Source organism: Salvelinus alpinus, chromosome 27, assembly GCF_045679555.1.
Source record: "Salvelinus alpinus chromosome 27, SLU_Salpinus.1, whole genome shotgun sequence".
NCBI classification, from domain to species: domain Eukaryota; kingdom Metazoa; phylum Chordata; class Actinopteri; order Salmoniformes; family Salmonidae; genus Salvelinus; species Salvelinus alpinus.
Genome location: NC_092112.1, coordinates 18,486,357 through 18,505,348, shown reverse-complemented (window position 1 = coordinate 18,505,348; position 18,992 = coordinate 18,486,357). Strand labels below are relative to the sequence as shown.

At 45.9% G+C, this 18,992-nt stretch overlaps 1 protein-coding gene across 1 annotated transcript; it reads right to left on the bottom strand.

The window, feature by feature from the left end:
• Positions 1–2,816: 2,816 nt before the first annotated feature.
• Positions 2,817–18,475, bottom strand: opn8c (opsin 8, group member c). The gene is made up of 5 exons (XM_071369203.1): positions 18,355–18,475; positions 12,867–13,160; positions 11,116–11,153; positions 4,557–4,721; positions 2,817–4,422 (listed from the first exon to the last, which is right to left on the bottom strand). Exons 1-5 carry the CDS (start codon positions 18,473–18,475, stop codon positions 4,066–4,068), a joined length of 975 nt encoding a protein of 324 aa, XP_071225304.1. The 3' UTR covers positions 2,817–4,065.
• Positions 18,476–18,992: the final 517 nt, after the last annotated feature.

The following is an 18,992-nucleotide window of genomic DNA, read 5'->3' as shown; positions in this document are numbered from 1 at the left end:
CCATTCCTCCTCTGGATCATCCAGATGGTCATTGGCAAACTTCAGACGGGCCTGGACATTCGCTGGCTTGAGCAGGGGGACCTTGCGTGCGCTGCAGTATTTTAATCCATGACGGCGTAATGTGTTACTAATGGTTTTCTTTGAGACTGTGGTCCCAGCTCTCTTCAGGTCATTGACCAGGTCCTGTCGTGTAGTTCTGGGCTGATCCCTCACCTTCCTCATGATCATTGATGCCCCACGAGGTGAGATCTTGCATGGAGCCCCAGACCGAGGGTGATTGACCGTCATCTTGAACTTCTTCCATTTTCTAATAATTGCGCCAAAAGTTGTTGCCTTCTCACCAAGCTGCTTGCCTATTGTCCTGTAGCCCATCCCAGCCTTGTGCAGGTCTACAATTTTATCCCTGATGTCCTTACACAGCTTTCTGGTCTTGGCCATTGTGGAGAGGTTGGAGTCTGTTTGATTGAGTGTGTGGACAGGTGTCTTTTATACAGGTAATGAGTTCAAACAGGTGCAGTTAATACAGGTAATGAGTGGAGAACAGGAGGGCTTCTTAAAGTAAAACTAACAGGTCTGTGAGAGCCGGAATTCTTACTGGTTGGTAGGTGATCAAATACTTATGTCATGCAATAAAATGCAAATTAATTACTTAAAAATCATACAATGTGATTTTCTGGATTTTTGTTTTAGATTCCGCCTCTCACAGTTGAAGTGTACCTATGATAAAAATGACAGACCTCTACATGCTTTGTAAGTAGGAAAACCTGCAAAATCGGCAGTGTATCAAATACTTGTTCTCCCCACTGTATATAAATGTATGTCAACATCCAAACAAGATGCCTACAGTCAATGCTTTCAAACTAGGCTTTTTTTAACTGAAGTGATTGACAAAGCAGTCAAGCATCACATTGTAAAAACCGCTATGATAACTCAATAGATGATACGGATAGAACAAGGCAACAGATTTGAAAGCACCGCTCGTCTGGATAATACGGTGAAATGATGGTAAAATCAATCAAATGAAGAGAAGATTGATTTTGACCCATAACCACAATGTGTGAAAATCATCCTTCCAATTGATCCTGTCAGTACAATCATGTAGATAGGTACAACATGTAGATAGGTACAACATGTAGATAGGTACAACATGTAGATAGGTACAACATGTAGATAGGTACAACATGTAGATAGGTACAACATGTAGATAGGTACAACATGTAGATAGGTACAACATGTAGATAGGTACAACATGTAGATAGGTACAACATGTAGATAGGTACAACATGTAGATAGGTACAACATGTAGATAGGTACAACATGTAGATAGGTACAACATGTAGATAGGTACAATCATGTAGATAGGTACAACATGTAGATAGGTACAACATGTAGATAGGTACAATCATGTAGATAGGTACAACATGTAGATAGGTACAACATGTAGATAGGCACAACATGTACAATGTCTTCAGACAGTATTCAAAATGTGACTTATTCCACATTTTGTTCTGTTACAAAGTGGGATTAAAATGGATTTAGTTTTAATTTTCTGTCAACGATCTACACAAAATACTCTGTAATGTGTTCAACCCCCTGAGTCAATACATGTTAGAATCACCTTCGGTAGCAATTACAGCTGCAAGTCTTTCTGGATAAGTCTCTAAGAGCTTTGCAAACCTGGATTGTACAATATTTGCCCATTATTATTAAAAAAATTATTCAAGCTCTGTCAAGTTGTTTGTTGATCATTGCTAGACAGCCATTTTCAGGTCTTGCCATAGATTAAATCAAGCAGATTTAAGTCAAAACTGTATATTAGGCCACTCAATGTCATCTTAGTAAGTAACTCCAGTGTATAATTGGCTTTGTATTTTAGGTTATTGTCCTGCTAAAAGGTGGATTTGTCTCCCGGTTTCTGTTGAAAGCAGACTGAACCAGGTTTTCCTCTGGGATTTTGCCTGTGCTTAGCTCTATTCCTTTTCTTTTTATCCTAAAAACTGTTTTAAAGTTACCATTGGCCTCATGGTGAAATCCCTGAGCGGTGTCCTTTCTCTCCGTCAACTGAGTTAGGAAGGACGCCATCTCTCTTTGTCTACCAATAGGTGCCCTTCTTTGCAAGGCATTGGAAAACCTCCCTCTTCATTGTCGTCGAATCTGTGCTGGAAATTCACTGCTCAAATGAGGAACCTGACAGAGTACAGAGATTGGGTAGTCGTTCAAAAATCATTAGTCCATGCAACTTATTATCTGACTTGTTTAGCACATTTTTACTTCTGAAATTATTTAGTCTTGCTATAACAAAATAATTATTTCAGCTTTAGATTTTTTATTAATTTGTAAAAATGACTAAAAACATTATTCCACTTTGACATTATGCAGTATTATGTGTAGACCAGTGACACAAAATCTACATTTTAGCCATTTTAAATTCAGGCTGTAGCAACAAAATGTGGAAAAAGTCAAGGGGTGTGAATACTTCCTGAAGGCACTGTAGCTCCATGTACTGTGTGCATTCAAGCACAGGTACAAATCTTATGGAATCTTAATCAGAAGATGAAGGTATTAACAGACAATTAAAATCCATGGGGACACTAGTGTAACAATAAAACAAAATACATGAGTTTTTTATGCATAGTTTAGCCCAGTCATTTAAAAGTGTCATCACCTATACCAGTGATGTAGCCTAGTGGTAAAAAAAAATGGTGGGTAAGCTTTGATTACCGGTGGCAGTGAAAAAAGGTTACGCTCCCTAAACTTTCAAAGCATTTTTCTCAAAAGTGTGTAAACTGCATTTATTTGTGTTTACCCTACATTACACGACTGACTATACAAACAGTACATAACCTCGTCCCCCAACTCAATTGCTACCCCATATAGACAGAGAAAGCAAGCCAGCTGGTGGACAAGATTAATACATAAACCACTGATTTCATGTTGTTTTCATTACAATTTAGGTATTCTTATAAATCCACTTAGGACTGAAATGCTATTAAGAATTGGCGAATTTGAGTTTTTAAAAGACAAAAATGTTTTTACTCCTTGTTCTCATCTTGTACTCTAGTCCAGTGCTGTCTGTGTGTTACCATACCATTATGCTGAGCTCTTCCTATTGGCTGGGAGTCTTTGCTGGCCTCTTCCTGGTTCTGTGGCCTCAGCTCTTTGTCTCTGGTCTCACTGGCCCTCCTATGGTAGCACCCTGTCACTGCTTCTGCAGAAGGACTTTGAGGGTGACTTTAAGAGTGGCAAGGGGATCAAATAAACCCATCAACTTCAGGACACACTCGTGACTTAAATTATGTAATTCATGTTCCACATTTAAATAATAAAACAAGCATGAAATTCAAATGAACAAATTCCCCTTGTCATTTTACAGTAACAGTCAAACATTTAATTTGGGAGATATTTCATTTGTTACATGTGTCAAATCTCAAAATCAGACACGAACAAAATGCACATGGCATATATACTGAACAAACATATAAACGCAACATGTAACTTGCTGGCTCAGTTAAAGTGGCTAATAAGCCCTTACACCTTCGATCATTTTCACTCCCTTAGCTGTCAGACATGTGTGCATATTGTGGAGGCACGTGTGAACACGCAAATGGAGGGATGAGGGATGAGGGGAAGGGACTGATATGTGATTAAGCCTCAGTCTCAGGAGCACCAACCCCGATTCACTTTTCAACTTATAGCAAACCTATTGCAAAGTCCACTCCCCTCTCTCTTTCTCATCATCCAATCAGTGTTCAGGTGGGGATAGGAAGGAACTATTAGACAGGTGCCAGTGCTTGACTTGGATTGAAATAGGTGCCGGTACTCATTTTGGGTGCCAATACTGTTCATATTTAGGTGCAAGAACTCCACAATACTTTTGAGTTCATATTCTATAAGAGGAACAGGAGCTCAAGCAGTAGAACATTTGAGGTGCTGGTGCTCAGCTCCGGTGAGCTCCTGCCCAAGTCAAGCACTGGACAGGTCTATGGTCCACACCCGAGGGGGTCACTCTGATCTTGGACACTCAGCAGGAGATCGCCCCAAAGTGTGCTCCCCGTGTCCTTACTGCTATTCCTCCCCTAGGACTCCCCCTCCAGACATCCCCAGCTCCTGGAGCTGGATCTGGATGGGATGTGGCCCCCCGGGGAGTCCCTCCTGGCCCGTGGCAGAGCGGACCCCCACACGGTTCCCGGCTAACCGGGGGCAGAAGGAGCGCAACAGGCAGCGCAGCTCCTGACGGAAGGCCTTGTTGAAGTAGAAGTAGATGAAGGGGTTGTAGACGTGGGAGCTCTTGGCGAACAGTGCGGGGAACACAAAGCCCCCAGGAGCCATGTACCTGTTGTCCTTGTGGAAGATGAAGAGGAAGGAGACAACGGCGTAGGGAGCCCAGGCCGTCATAAAGCCAAGGCTGATGCAGAAGAACATCTGAGGGGGACGACAGAGACATTATGTTGTGTCCAATATCTAGACCCAAATCCATACATTATTTGCTAAATTTAACTTTTTACCCCCAATTGGTAGTTACAGTCTTGTCCCATCGTTGCAACTCCCATACAAACTTGGGAGAGGCGAAGGTCGAGAGCCATGCGTCCTCCGAAACACGACCTCGCCAAGCAACACTGCTTCTTGACACACTGCTCACTTAACCCAGAAGCCAGCCGCACCAATGTGTTGGAGGAAACACTGTACAGCTGGCGACCAAAGTCAGTGTGCATGCTCCCGGCCTGCCACAAGGAGTCACTTGAGCACGATGGGACAAGGACATCCCAGCCGGCCAAACCCTCCCCTAACCCAGACGATACTGGACCAATTGTGCGTCGCCTCATGGTTCTCCCGGTCACGGCCGGCTGCGACACAGCCTGGGATCGAACCCAGGTCTGTAGTGACGCCTCTAGCGCTGCGATGCAGTACCTTACACCGCTGCGCCACTCGGGAGGCCTAAATCCAACTCTATCTCGTACGCTCTCATACAATAACTGGTATCATTGGGTAGATTCAAATATACAGTATGTACTGAAGCCAACTCTTTCAACGTTAGAGTTGGCTTCTGTATATGCAGCTAATTCAAGCCTACCTAATGACACCACTAGTACTGACTTCTGTACTGACTTTACTGAGCAAAATGCAGCCCAAAAATGGCATACGTGCCTTGGGCTGCATTGACACAGGCAGCCCAATTCAGATTTTTTTTTTTATCTGCTCTTTTGACAATAATTGGGCAAAATGTCAGAATTGGACTGCCTGTGTAAACGCAGCATTTGAAACGACAAAGGACATCCGTAGTAGAGAAATAGTCACAAGCCTGAAAAATCTTTTAAACTTCTCAAAGAACATACAGCACCAGTCAAAAGACATCAAAACTATGAAATAGTAGAATCATGTAGTAACCAAAGAAGTGTTAAACCTATCAAAATATATTTTAGATTTATGATTCTTCAAAGTAGCCACCCTTTGGAATGAAAAAAAGTACTCTGTAGCACATTGCACATTAACATCCTCTTTCACGTACACTTTAAACACAATTACCTTTTCATCATAATACACGTTATTTAACTCAAGCTAACTATTGTTTTTTATTATCCATGCTATTTGCTGTAGCTACTGTAACTAGGTTTGCCACATGATGAGCCGACATCTCTTTATAAATGAATGATAAGTACCCATTAATCCTTGAAGAATATAACTGAATAAATGCCTCATGAGTTTAGTTCAACTGTAGTAACCCATCAGAACCCAAAATATAAGCTTGTTTTACTCAAATGTTTGTTAACAAAATAAAAGTAAACACAAAAAATAGCCTCAAAACATTGTTCCACTATAATTTTGATATCATGGATGGTCAATCCTTGCATCCATAGCTCTGTCTATACATTGGAGTGTTTACATTTCTCCAGCCCCATCCCTCAGCTAATTCCTTCCGTAGCTAGCAAACTAGCCTCTTAAGCTGACAGTCCCCGAAATTGGGTACTAGAATTACTTTGAAAAAATATGCATATATTTACATGACTGATTTTATTGATTTCCCACCATTTTATAAGTCAGAAGACAGCCACCCAGACCTTACTAGGACCATGTCAACGTCCTCTGTCGTATACACGTGTATTTGGCAAAGCAATGGCTGAATTTGTCTTGAGCAGGCGGATATAAATACATAACTCTACAACAAAGAATGCGGCCTACACACTTCCTTAAACCTAAAATAAGTAAAGTAATTTTGTGTGGAAGTCAAACATTTATTTTATGTCAGAAGCAGACACATTGCATATGCTTAGAATGACAAAATCGAGCCCTTTATAATTCTATTTCTATTTTGTGTTATTGGTTATTATAACGTGTCCTTTTTTTGTGATACTTTCAACTCATCCCGTGGTATAAGCACATTCATAACTGTTTTATACCACCTCAAATGAATGTCACTTTACTTAAAGGTGTAATCAAATCAAATTTTATTAGTCACATACACATGGTTAGCAGATGTTAATGCGAGTGTAGCGAAATGCTTGTGCTTCTAGTTCCGACAATGCAGTAATAACCAACAGTAATCTAACCTAACAATTCCACACTACTACCTTACACACACACACAAGTGTAAGGGATAAAGAATATGTACATAAAGATATATGGATGAGTGGTGGTACAGAACGGCATGGCAGATGCAGTAGATGGTATAGAGTACGGTATATACATATGAGATGAGTACTGTAGGGTATGTAAACATAAAGTGGCATGGTTTAAAGTGGCTAGTGGTACATGTATTGCATAAAGATGGCAAGATGCAGTAGATGATATAGAGTACAGTATATATACATATGAGATGGGTAATGTAGGGTATGTAAACATTGTATTAAGTGGCATTGCTTAAAGTGGCTAGTGGTACATTTTTACATAATTTCCATCAATTCCCATTTTTAAAGTGGCTGGAGTTGAGTCAGTATGTTGGCAGCGGCCGCTAAATGTTAGTGGTGGCTGTTTAACAGTCTGATGGCCTTGAGATAGAAGCTGTTTTTCAGTCTCTCGGTCCCTGCTTTGATGCACCTGTACTGACCTCGCCTTCTGGATGATAGCGGGGTGAACAGGCAGTGGCTTGGGTGGTTGTTGTCCTTGATGATCTTTATGGCCTTCCTGTGACATCGGGTGGTGTAGGTGTCCTGGAGGGCAGGTAGTTTGCCCCTGGTGATGCGTTCTGCAGACCTCACTACCCTCTGGAGAGCCTTACGGTTGTGGGCGGAGCAGTTGCCGTACCAGGCGGTGATACAGCCCGACAGGATGCTCTCGATTGTGCATCTGTAGAAGTTTGTGAGTGCTTTTGGTGACAAGCCGAATTTCTTCAGCCTCCTGAGGTTGAAGAGGCGCTGCTGCGCCTTCTTCACAATGCTGTCTGTGTGGGTGGACCAGTTCAGTTTGTCCGTGATGTGTACACCGAGGAACTTAAAACTTTCCACCTTCTCCACTACTGACCCGTCGATGTGGATAGGGGGGTGCTCCCTCTGCTGTTTCCTGAAGTCCACAATCATCTCCTTTGTTTTGTTGACGTTGAGTATGAGGTTATTTTCCTGACACCACACTCCGAGGGCCCTCACCTCCTCCCTGTAGGCCGTCTCGTCGTTGTTGGTGATCAAGCCTACCACTGTAGTGTCATCCGCAAACTTGATGATTGAGTTGGAGGCGTGCATGGCCACGCAGTCGTGGGTGAACAGGGAGTACAGGAGAGGGCTCAGAACGCACCCTTGTGGGGCCCCAGTGTTGAGGATCAGCGGGGTGGAGATGTTGTTACCTACCCTCACCACCTGGGGGCGGCCCGTCAGGAAGTCCAGGACCCAGTTGCACAGGGCGGGGTCGAGACCCAGGGTCTCGAGCTTGATGACGAGTTTGGAGGGTACTATGGTGTTAAATGCTGAGCTGTAATCGATGAACAGCATTCTCACATGGGTATTCCTCTTGTCCAGATGGGTTAGGGCAGTGTGCAGTGTGGTTGCGATTGCGTCGTCTGTGGACCTATTGGGTCGGTAAGCAAATTGGAGTGGGTCTAGGGTGTCCGGTAGGGTGGAGGTGATATGGTCCTTGACTAGTCTCTCAAAGCACTTCATGATGACGGAAGTGAGTGCTACGGGGCGGTAGTCGTTTAGCTCAGTTACCTTAGCTTTCTTGGGAACAGGAACAATGGTGGCCCTCTTGAAGCATGTGGGAACAGCAGACTGGGATAAGGATTGATTGAATATGTCCGTAAACACACCAGCCAGCTGGTCTGCGCATGCTCTGAGGACGCGGCTGGGAATGCCGTCTGGGCCTGCAGCCTTGCGAGGGTTAACACGTTTAAATGTTTTACTCACCTCGGCTGCAGTGAAGGAGAGCCCGCAGGTTTTGGTAGGGGGCCGTGTCAGTGGCACTGTATTGTCCTCAAAGCGGGCAAAAAAGTTGTTTAGCCTGTCTGGGAGCAAGACATCCTGGTCCTCGACGGGGCTGGTTTTCTTTTTGTAATCCGTGATTGACTGTAGACCCTGCCACATACCTCTTGTGTCTGAGCTGTTGAATTTCGACTCGATTTTGTCTCTGTACTGAGACTTGGCCTGTTTGATTGCCTTGCGGAGAGAATAGCTACACTGTTTGTATTCGGTCATGCTTCCGGTCACCTTGCCCTGGTTAAAAGCAGTGGTTCGCGCTTTCAGTTTCACGCGAATGCTGCCGTCAATCCACGGTTTCTGGTTTGGGAATGTTTTTATCGTTGCTGTGGGTACGACATCGTCAATGCACTTCCTAATGAACTCGCTCACCGAATCAGCATATTCGTCAATATTGTTGTTGGACGCGATGCGGAACATATTCCAATCTGCGTGATCGAAGCAGTCTTGAAGCGTGGATTCAGATTGGTCGGACCAGCGTTGAACAGACCTGAGCGCGGGAGCTTGTTGTTTGAGTTTTTGTTTGTAGGCTGGAATCAACAAAATGGAGTCGTGGTCAGCTTTTCCGAAAGGGGGGCGGGGGAGGGCCTTATAAGCGTCGCGGAAATTAGTGTAACAATGGTCTAGTGTTTTTCCAGCCCTGGTAGCACAATCGATATGCTGATAGAATTTAGGGAGTTTTGTTTTTAGATTAGCCTTGTTAAAATCCCCAGCTACGATGAATGCAGCCTCAGGGTGTGTGGTTTCCAGTTTACAAAGAGTCAGATAAAGTTCGTTCAGGGCCATCGATGTGTCTGCTTGGGGGGGAATGTATACGGCTGTGATTATGATTGACGAGAATTCCCTTGGTAGATAATGCGGTCGACATTTGATTGTGAGGAGTTCTAGATCAGGTGAACAGAACGACTTGAGTTCTTGTGTGTTGTTATGATGATCACACCACTTCTCGTTAATCATAAGGCATACCCCCCCGCCCCTCTTCTTACCGGAAAGATGTTTGTTTCTGTCGGCGCGATGCATGGAGAAACCAGCTGGCTGCACCGACTCCGTTAGCGTCCCTTGAGTTAGCCATGTTTCCGTGAAGCAGAGCACGTTGCAATCCCTGATGTCTCTCTGGAATGCTACCCGTGCTCGGATTTCATCAACCTTATTGTCAAGAGACTGGACATTGGCGAGTAGTATGCTAGGGAGTGGAGCGCGATGTGCCCGTCTCCGAAGCCTGACCACGAGACCGCCACGTTTTCCCCTTTTTCGGCGACGCACAGGGTCGCCGGCTGGGATCAGATCCATTGTATTGTGTGGAAGGCAAGACACTGGATCCGTTTCGGGAAAGTCATATTCCTGGTAGGAACGATGATGAGTTGACGTTAATCGTATATTCAGTAGTTCCTCCCGACTGTATGTAATGAAACCTAAGATTACCCGGGGTACCGATGTAAGAAATAACACGTAAAAAAACAAAATACTGCATATTTTCCAAGGAACGCGAAGCGAGGCAGCCATCTCTTTCCGGCGCCTGCGGAAATGTATCTAGGGTGGCTATAACAGAATGCTTGCTGCCCTGTTCTGTAACTAGGGTGGCTATAACAGAATGCTTGCTGCCCTGTTCTGTCCCTAGGGTGGCTATAACAGAACGCTTGCTGCCCTGTTCTGTCCCTAGGGTGGCTATAACAGAACGCTTGCTGCCCTGTTCTGTATCTAGCCACCCTAGATACAGAACAGGGCAGCAAGCGTTCTGTTATAGCCACCCTAGGGACAGAACAGGGCAGCAAGCGTTCTGTTATAGCCACCCTAGGGACAGAACAGGGCAGCAAGCATTCTGTTATAGCCACCCTAGTTACAGAACAGGGCAGCAAGCGTTCTGTTATAGCCACCCTAGATACAGAACAGGGCAGCAAGCATTCTGTTATAGCCACCCTAGGGACAGAACAGGGCAGCAAGCATTCTGTTATAGCCACCCTAGGGACAGAACAGGGCAGCAAGCGTTCTGTTATAGCCACCCTAGATACAGAACAGGGCAGCAAGCATTCTGTTATAGCCACCCTAGGGATGGTGCTACAACAAGAGAGAGATCAAGCCTGTATAACTACCTATAAATGTGTATGCAATACATTATAAATACAGCCTATAAATATACCACAGAGAAAAAACTGGGCTCTTAAACCACAGAGCTTTGAAGGCATGACATCATCATACAGAGTGGTGATTTCCTGTTTACTGATATCATCATCAACAACAGTAGTGGTAGTAGTGGTAGTCTTCGCAGATTTTAAGTTTGTCGTTGTTGATGTCTGTAAGCAGGATGTTGCCCGCTTTGTATGATCATGTCATATTGTCATTTATTATAATATGGTTACACTTTACTTGAGATCCAGCATCATAACACGTTATGACACGGTCATAATATGGCATAATAGCTGACATAACCTGGTTCAGTCTGCTTTCCATCAGACACTGGAAGATGAATTCACCTTTCAGCAGGACAATAACCTAAAACACAAGGCCAAATCTACACTGGATTTGCTTACCAAGAAGACAGTGCATGTTCCTGAGTGGCGAGTTACAGTTTGACTTAAATCTACTTGAAAATCTATGGCAAGGCCTGAAAATGGTTCTCTAGCAATGATCAACAACCAATTTGACAGAGCTTGAAGAATTTGTTAAATAATAATGGGCAAATGTTTCACAATCCAGGTGTGGAAAGCTCTTAGAGACTTACCCAGAAAGACTCACAGCTGTAATCACTGTCAAAGGTGACTGTAACATTGACTCAGGAGGTTGAATATAAATTAAGATATATTAGTGTTTTATTTTTTATATTTTTTGTTTAACAAATGTTCGATTTTTCTTTCCACTTTGACATTACAGAGTATTTTTTGTAGATGGTTGACAAAAAATGACAAATCCATTTGAATCCCACATTGTAACAGAACAAAATGTGGAAAAAGTCAAGTGGTATGGATACTGTCTGAAGGTACTGTATATTAGTCCCTGGAGACTTCCTGGAAAGACCCCAATGGACACAAACAGGATTTATATTTTACATAACATTTATTTAACTAGGCAAGTCAGTTAAGAACAAATTCTTATTTACAACGACAGCCTACCCCCAAACCCTAACCTGGACAACACTGGGCCGATTTTGCGCCGCCCTATGGGACTCCCAATCACTGCCAGTTGTGATACAGCCTGGAATCGAACCAGGGTCTGTAGTGACGCTGAGATGCAGTGCCTTAGACCGCTGCGCCACTCGGGAGCAGGATGACACACACACGCACACACACACACCACACACACACACACACACACACACACACACATTACACACGTGCACACACACACTACACACACACCATACACACACACACACACACACACACATATACACAATACACACACACACACTACACACTACACACACACAAATACACTACACATGCGCGCACACATACACACCATACACACACACACACCGCTTACAGATAACACAGAACAACACATACACTCTCTATTGGCTTCATGGTCCTGAGTGTGATTTTCATATCAAGATGATATCAGCTATTTCGATTCATGTTGTTGTTCACTTAACGTCACACTGAGTCAGTGGTTGTTTGTGTAGTATGCAGCAGCTGGGAGCAGTTCTATAAATTACTTAAGTAAAAATACTTTAAAGTACTACTTAAGTAATTTTTGGGGGTATCTGTACTTTGTGTAGTGTGCAGCAGCTAGGTTGGGTAAGCTTGTAGGGAGTCTAGCATTCACTTAGCCTTGTGAAATATGTTGGTCGCTGGTTCGAAAACCCCGACAGGACTAAGTGAAAATCTGCCGATGTGCCCTTGTGCAAGGCACTTGACCCTAATTACTCCTATAAGTCGCTCTGGATAAGAGCATCTGCTAAATTACTAAAATGTAAATGTAATATTGACCTTGCCTGGTACAACAAAACCAATAGAATAGTCCCAAACATGCAAACCCAACTAACTGGTTGGTACTCCAGCCTGCCCCCCCCCCCTCCAAATAGACTAGGCTCTACTCACCATAGACCAGGCTGCCCCCCCACCCAAATAGACTAGGCTCTACTCACCATAGACCAGGCTGCCCCCCCCCCTCCAAATAGACTAGGCTCTACTCACCATAGACCAGGCTGCCCCCCCACCCAAATAGACTAGGCTCTACTCACCATAGACCAGGCTGCCCCCCCCCCCCCCACCCAAATAGACTAGGCTCTACTCACCATAGACCAGGCTGCCCCCCCTCCAAATAGACTAGGCTCTACTCACCATAGACCAGGCTGCCCCCCCCCACCCAAATAGACTAGGCTCTACTCACCATAGACCAGGCTGCCCCCCCTCCAAATAGACTAGGCTCTACTCACCATAGACCAGGCTGCCCCCCCCCACCCAAATAGAATAGGCTCTACTCACCATAGACCAGGCTGCCCCCCCTCCAACTAGACTAGGCTCTACTCACCATAGACCAGGTTATAGAATGTTTTCAGATAGCGGGTCACGCTGATGGCGGCGATGGTGAACATGCCGCACAGGCCGAATATGTAGCAGCCCAGACCGTAGTAGACGCACGTGACGTGGTGCCCCAGCCAGGCATGGTTAAACGATGACAGAATGGACAGCGGGTAGAAACAGATGCAACATAGGAAATCTACCACGGCCAGGTTGACGCAGAGGAGCTCTGAACCCACCATCTTCTTCCTCCGTCGGTAGGAGATGACCAGCACCAGGCCGTTGCCGAGGACGGACAGAAGCACTGGTTGGAAGAGAGACAAGAAAGGGGATACAAAGAATCTCTATAGAGATGGGAGAAGAGAGTGATGATGTCACGTTCCTGACCTGTTTTCTGTTGTTTTGTATGTGTGTGATGGTCAGGGCGTGAGTTTTGGGTGGGCATTCTATGTTGTGTGTTTCTATGTTGGTTTAGGGTTGCCTGGTATGGCTCTTAATTAGAGGCAGGTGTTTTGCGTTCCTCTAATTAAGAGTCATATTTAGGTAGGTTGTTTCACTGTGTTCGTTGTGGGTGGTTGTTACCTGTCTCTGTGTTTGTGTTCTGCACCAGATAGGTCTGTATCGGTTTTGCACGTTTGTTATTTTGTAAGTTGTTTGTAGTGTTCACTTGTTCTTATAATTAAACATGTTGAGCACTGGCTACGCTGCATTTTGGTCCTCTCCTTCACCCCAGGAAGAAAACCTTTACAGAACCACCCACCAAACCAGGACCAAGCAGCGTAGCAACGGGGAGCAGCAGCGGCCCAGTACACAGGACTACTGGACACAGGAGGAATGGTCTTGGGAGATCATGGACGGAAAAGGACCCTGGGGAAGGGTTGGAGAGAATCGCCGCTCTCGGGAGGTGAAGGAGGCAGCCACAGCCCAGGAGCGGTGGATTGAGGAGGCAGCACGTAAGAGAGGCTGGAAGCCCGAGAGGCTCACCCAAAAATTTCGTGGGGGGGGGGGGCTAAAGGGGAGTGTGGCGAAGCCGGGTTGGATACCTGAGCCAACTCCCCGGGCTTGCCGTGGAGTGAGAGAGCGTCGTACTGGTCAGACACCGTGTTATGCGGTAAAGCGCACGGTGTCCCCAGTACGCGTGCTTAGCCCAGTGCGGGCTATTCCACCTTGCCGCACTGGGAGGGCTAGGTTGGGCATCGAGCCGAGTGCCATGAAGCCGGCCCAACGTATCTGGTCTCCAGTACGTCTCCTCGGGCCGGCGTACATGGCACCAGCCTTACAGGTGGTGTCCCCGGTTCGCCTGCATAGCCCAGTGCGGGCTATTCCACCTCGCCGCACTGGCAGGGCTACGGGGACCATTCAACCTGGTAAGGTTGGGGAGGCTCGGTGCTCAAGAGCGCGTGTCCTCCTTCACGGTCCGGTATATCCGGCGCCACCTTCCCGCCCCAGTCCAGTACCACCAGTGCCTACACCACGCACCAGGCTTCCAGTGCATCGCCAGAGCCCTGTTCCTCCTCCCCGCACTCGCCCTGCGGTGCGTGCCCTCAGCCCAGTGCCTCCAGTTCCGGCACCACGCACCAAGCCTCCTGTGCGTCTCCAGAGCCCTGTACGCACTGTTCCTTCTCCCCGCACTCGCCCTGAGGTGCGTGCCCTCAGCCCGGTACCTCCAGTTCCGGTACCACGCACCAGGCCTAGAGTGCGCCACGAGAGTCGAGTGTGCCCTGTTGTTGTTCCCCGCACTAGCCTGAAGGTGCGTGTCCTTAGCCCGGTACCTCCAGTTCCGGTACCACGCACCAGGCCTACAGTGCGTCTCAGCCGGCCAGAGTCTGCCGTCTGCCCAGCGGCGCCTGAACTGCCCGTCTGCCCAGCGGCGCCTGAACTGCCCGTCTGCCCAGCGGCGCCTGAACTGCCCGTCTGCCCAGCGGCGCCTGAACTGCCCGTCTGCCCAGCGGCGTCTGAACTGCCCGTCTGCCCTACGCCGTCTGAACTGTCCGTCTGCCATGAGCCTGCAAAGCCGCCCGTCTGCCATGAGCCTGCAAAGCCGCCCGTCTGCCATGAGCCTACAGAGCCGTCCGCCAGACAGGAGCCGCTAGAGCCGTCCGCCAGACAGGAGCCGCTAGAGCCTTCCGCCAGACCGGATCAGCCAGAGCCTTCCGCCAGACCGGATCAGCCAGAGCCTTCCGCCAGACCGGATCAGCCAGAGCCTTCCGCCAGACCGGATCAGCCAGAGCCTTCCGCCAGACCGGATCAGCCAGAGCCTTCCGCCAGACCGGACCTGCCAGAGTCCCTCAGCCCGGACCTGCCAGAGTCCCTCAGCCCGGACCTGCCAGAGTCCCTCAGCCCGGACCTGCCAGAGTCCCTCAGCCCGGACCTGCCAGAGTCCCTCAGCCAGGACCTGCCAGAGTCCCTCAGCCAGGACCTGCCAGAGTCCCTCAGCCAGGACCTGCCAGAGTCCCTCAGCCAGGACCTGCCAGAGTCCCTCAGCCAGGACCTGCCGCCCCTTATCCCGGTGCTGCCCCTTATCCCGGTGCTGCCCCTTATCCCGGTGCTGCCCCTTCATTTAGGTGGTTTTAGTTGGAGGGTGGTCATTGGGAGGGGGATACAGAAGCGGGGAGTGACTATGGTGGTGTGGGGACAGCGTCCGGAGCCTGAGCCACCACCGTGGTCAGATGCCCACCCAGACCCTCCCCTGGACTTTGTGCTGGTGCGCCCGGCGTTCGCACCTTGAGGGGGGGGTTCTGTCACGTTCCTGACCTGTTTTCTGTTGTTTTGTATGTGTGTGATGGTCAGGGCGTGAGTTTTGGGTGGGCATTCTATGTTGTGTGTTTCTATGTTGGTTTAGGGTTGCCTGGTATGGCTCTTAATTAGAGGCAGGTGTTTTGCGTTCCTCTAATTAAGAGTCATATTTAGGTAGGTTGTTTCACTGTGTTCGTTGTGGGTGGTTGTTACCTGTCTCTGTGTTTGTGTTCTGCACCAGATAAGTCTGTATCGGTTTTGCACGTTTGTTATTTTGTAAGTTGTTTGTAGTGTTCACTTGTTCTTATAATTAAACATGTTGAGCACTGGCTACGCTGCATTTTGGTCCTCTCCTTCACCCCAGGAAGAAAACCTTTACAGATGATTGATATGGTCTATCGTTGGATTGTTTTTCATGAATGGTTTTTCTATTTTCTTGTGTATTTCCTATTGTGTCATTTGTTGTGTAATTGTGTGATGCAGGGCTCCCTTGAACAAGATACCTTAATCTCAATGAGACCTGCTAAAATAAAGGTAAAATAAATAAAAGTTTTCTCTCAATTAGGGATAAGAGTGTATGGGATGTTGGAAATGTTATATTGATTTGGTTTGATCATGTCAAAATATAGGGCACCGTACATTCTGACATGTAATTTCTCATGGTAGTCTGAATATATACAGTAAGATCTGGTGCAATAACCACAGGTATCTTCAGAAAGAAAGTTTCCTCAAGCAGTGATCAGAATGGATCCTGAATATAACCTGTCTGAAATATTAAACCAACGCTTCCATGTATTACACCTGACATTATATAAGACCTACAGTATCATGTTCCTGTAAGACAGACACCAGTCACCGGATGACCTTTCTACTGTTAAGGTTTTTGGCTGGCAATCACAGCTAACCCCCTGTAGTGTGTTCACTCACTATGTAAACATCACAGAGGAGGTGTGAGAAATAACTCTGCTGGACACAGAGGGAATACACCACTAAGGAACCACTGAGCCATAAGTCACCGTGGATAGAGAGTGATGGATTTCCTGAAATAGTAGCTGTTCCAGGCAATAAGGCATTCAGGTGACTCAAAATAATAACCCATGTCTGCAATAACATGTGTCCGCAATACTGAAATGAAGTAGGCCCGTACAACAAACACATGAACTACTGAACCCTAAAGGAAGAAGACTTTGATAGTGTGTGATTTCTGTTTCTACAATAAGACTGTCAGATATTCCAATAGAGGTACAAATAACACCCCTGACACCAGTGGAGGCTGCTGAGGGGAGGACAGCTCATAATAATGGCTGGAACAGAGCGAATGGAATGGCATCAAACACATGGAAACCACTTATTCCGCTCCAGCCATTGCCATGAGCCCGTCCTCCCCAAATAAGGTGCCACCAACCTCCTGGCCTGACACAGAGACAAATAAAAGGATGATGAAAAGATTAAGAAAATGGACTCTCAGACCATGAGAAACAAGATTCTCTGGTCTAATGAAACCAAGATTGAACTCTTTGGCCTGAATGCCAAGCGTGACGTCTGGAGGAAACCCTTGCACCATCCCTACGGCGAAACATGGTGGTGGCAGCATCACGTTGTGGGGATGTTTTTCAGCGGCAGGGACTGGGAGACTAGTCAAAATCAAATCAAATCATATTTTATTGGTCACATACACATATTTAGCAGATGTTATTGAGAGTGTAGCTAAATGCCTGTGTTCCGGGCTCCAATAGCGCAGTAGTATCTAACAATTCACAATACACACTAATCTAAAAGTGAAATAATTGAATTAAGAAATACATAAATAATCAGGATCGAGGGATGATGAACTGAGCAAAGTACAGAAAGATCTTTGATGAGATCCTGCTCCAGAGCACTCAGGACTTCAGGCTGGGGTGAAGGTTTAGCTTCCAACAGGACAACGAGCCTAAGCACACAGCCAAGACAACACAGGCATGGCTTCCGGACAAGTCTCTGAATGTCCTTGAGTGGCCCAGCCAGAGCCCGGACTTGAACCCGATCTAACATCCCTGGAGAGACCTGAAAATAGCTGTGCAGCAACCCTCCCTATCCAACCTGACAGAGCTTGAGAGGATCTGCAGAGAAGAATTGGAGAAACTCCCCAAATACAGGTGTGCCAAGTTGTAGCTTCATACCAAAGAAGACTCAAGGCTGTAATCGCTGCCAAAGGTACTTCAACAAAGTACTGAATAAAGGGTCTGAATAAATGTGAGATTTCAGATTTCAGCATTTGCACACAAAAAATTCAACCTGTTTTTGTTTTGTCATTATGGGGTATTGTGTGTAGATTGATAAGAGAAAAAAACGATTTAATACATTTTAGAGTAAGGCTGTAACGTAACATAATATTTAAAAAGTCAAGGGGTCTGAATCCTTCCCGAATGCAGTATACTGTATGTAGGTGGCTATACATAGTACTGTGGATAACTTACATTCCACCAATAAGCTACATGAAATACTTTAAAATATGAATAAAGTCTGTGAAACAAACATTTCAAATATTTTACACATACATCTGTATGATTTACTATTGCCCACAAAGTCGTTAATATCATGTATAGCGCACGGTTCATTCTAACGTGTAATTTGTAGGAAGAACCTGACCACTAAAATAAAAATAATAATAACATGTGCTATAAATCTCAATCAACTAGGCATCAACATCAGCGTGTCTATATTCTAGGATACATTTTCTAGATGATCAGATATGAAAGTGATAATAACGAAGTCCAACTCACCGATTGACAGGATTGTAATTCCCACACCTATATCAGCACCAGGTGCGAGTTTGGAGGAGAAAATAGAGACAGTCCGGTTCCCACACACATCTGTGCGTTCTGACGAGTTCAGTGAGATCATTTTGGATACAAATTCAGGAAAAGGTAGATCACCTCACTTTTGAATCCGACTCAACATTTAAAAGCCAGCAAAAGCAAATATTCGTGGCATTGGATCACATGTTCGTGTCAGTCATCTCATGTTTAGCATAAAGTGAAATGTCCTACGCTCGCGCCATCAATTATCATGTGTACTCTCTTCTAGTCGCTATCTCTGAAGAGACCAATAATGATGGGATTATTTGGTCAAACTCAGACAGATGTTTTCTCTGAAGCTTGTGGAGTTGCAGCCTGGTCTCATAGTAAATGTAAAACCGGGACCATCAAATTAGTGTGATAAAGTAAGTGAAAAGTTGCTAATGAGCTAAAATGCTAAAGTTGTCACTGATGAGATTCAAAAACGCAACCTTTCGTGTTATACGCCCACCCATCCACCCCAGCCTTAAGTGTTTGAATCTCATCAGTGACAACTTTAGCATTTTAGCGCTTTAGCAACTTTTCACTTACTTTGTAGCTACTTTGTAACTACTTAGCATGTT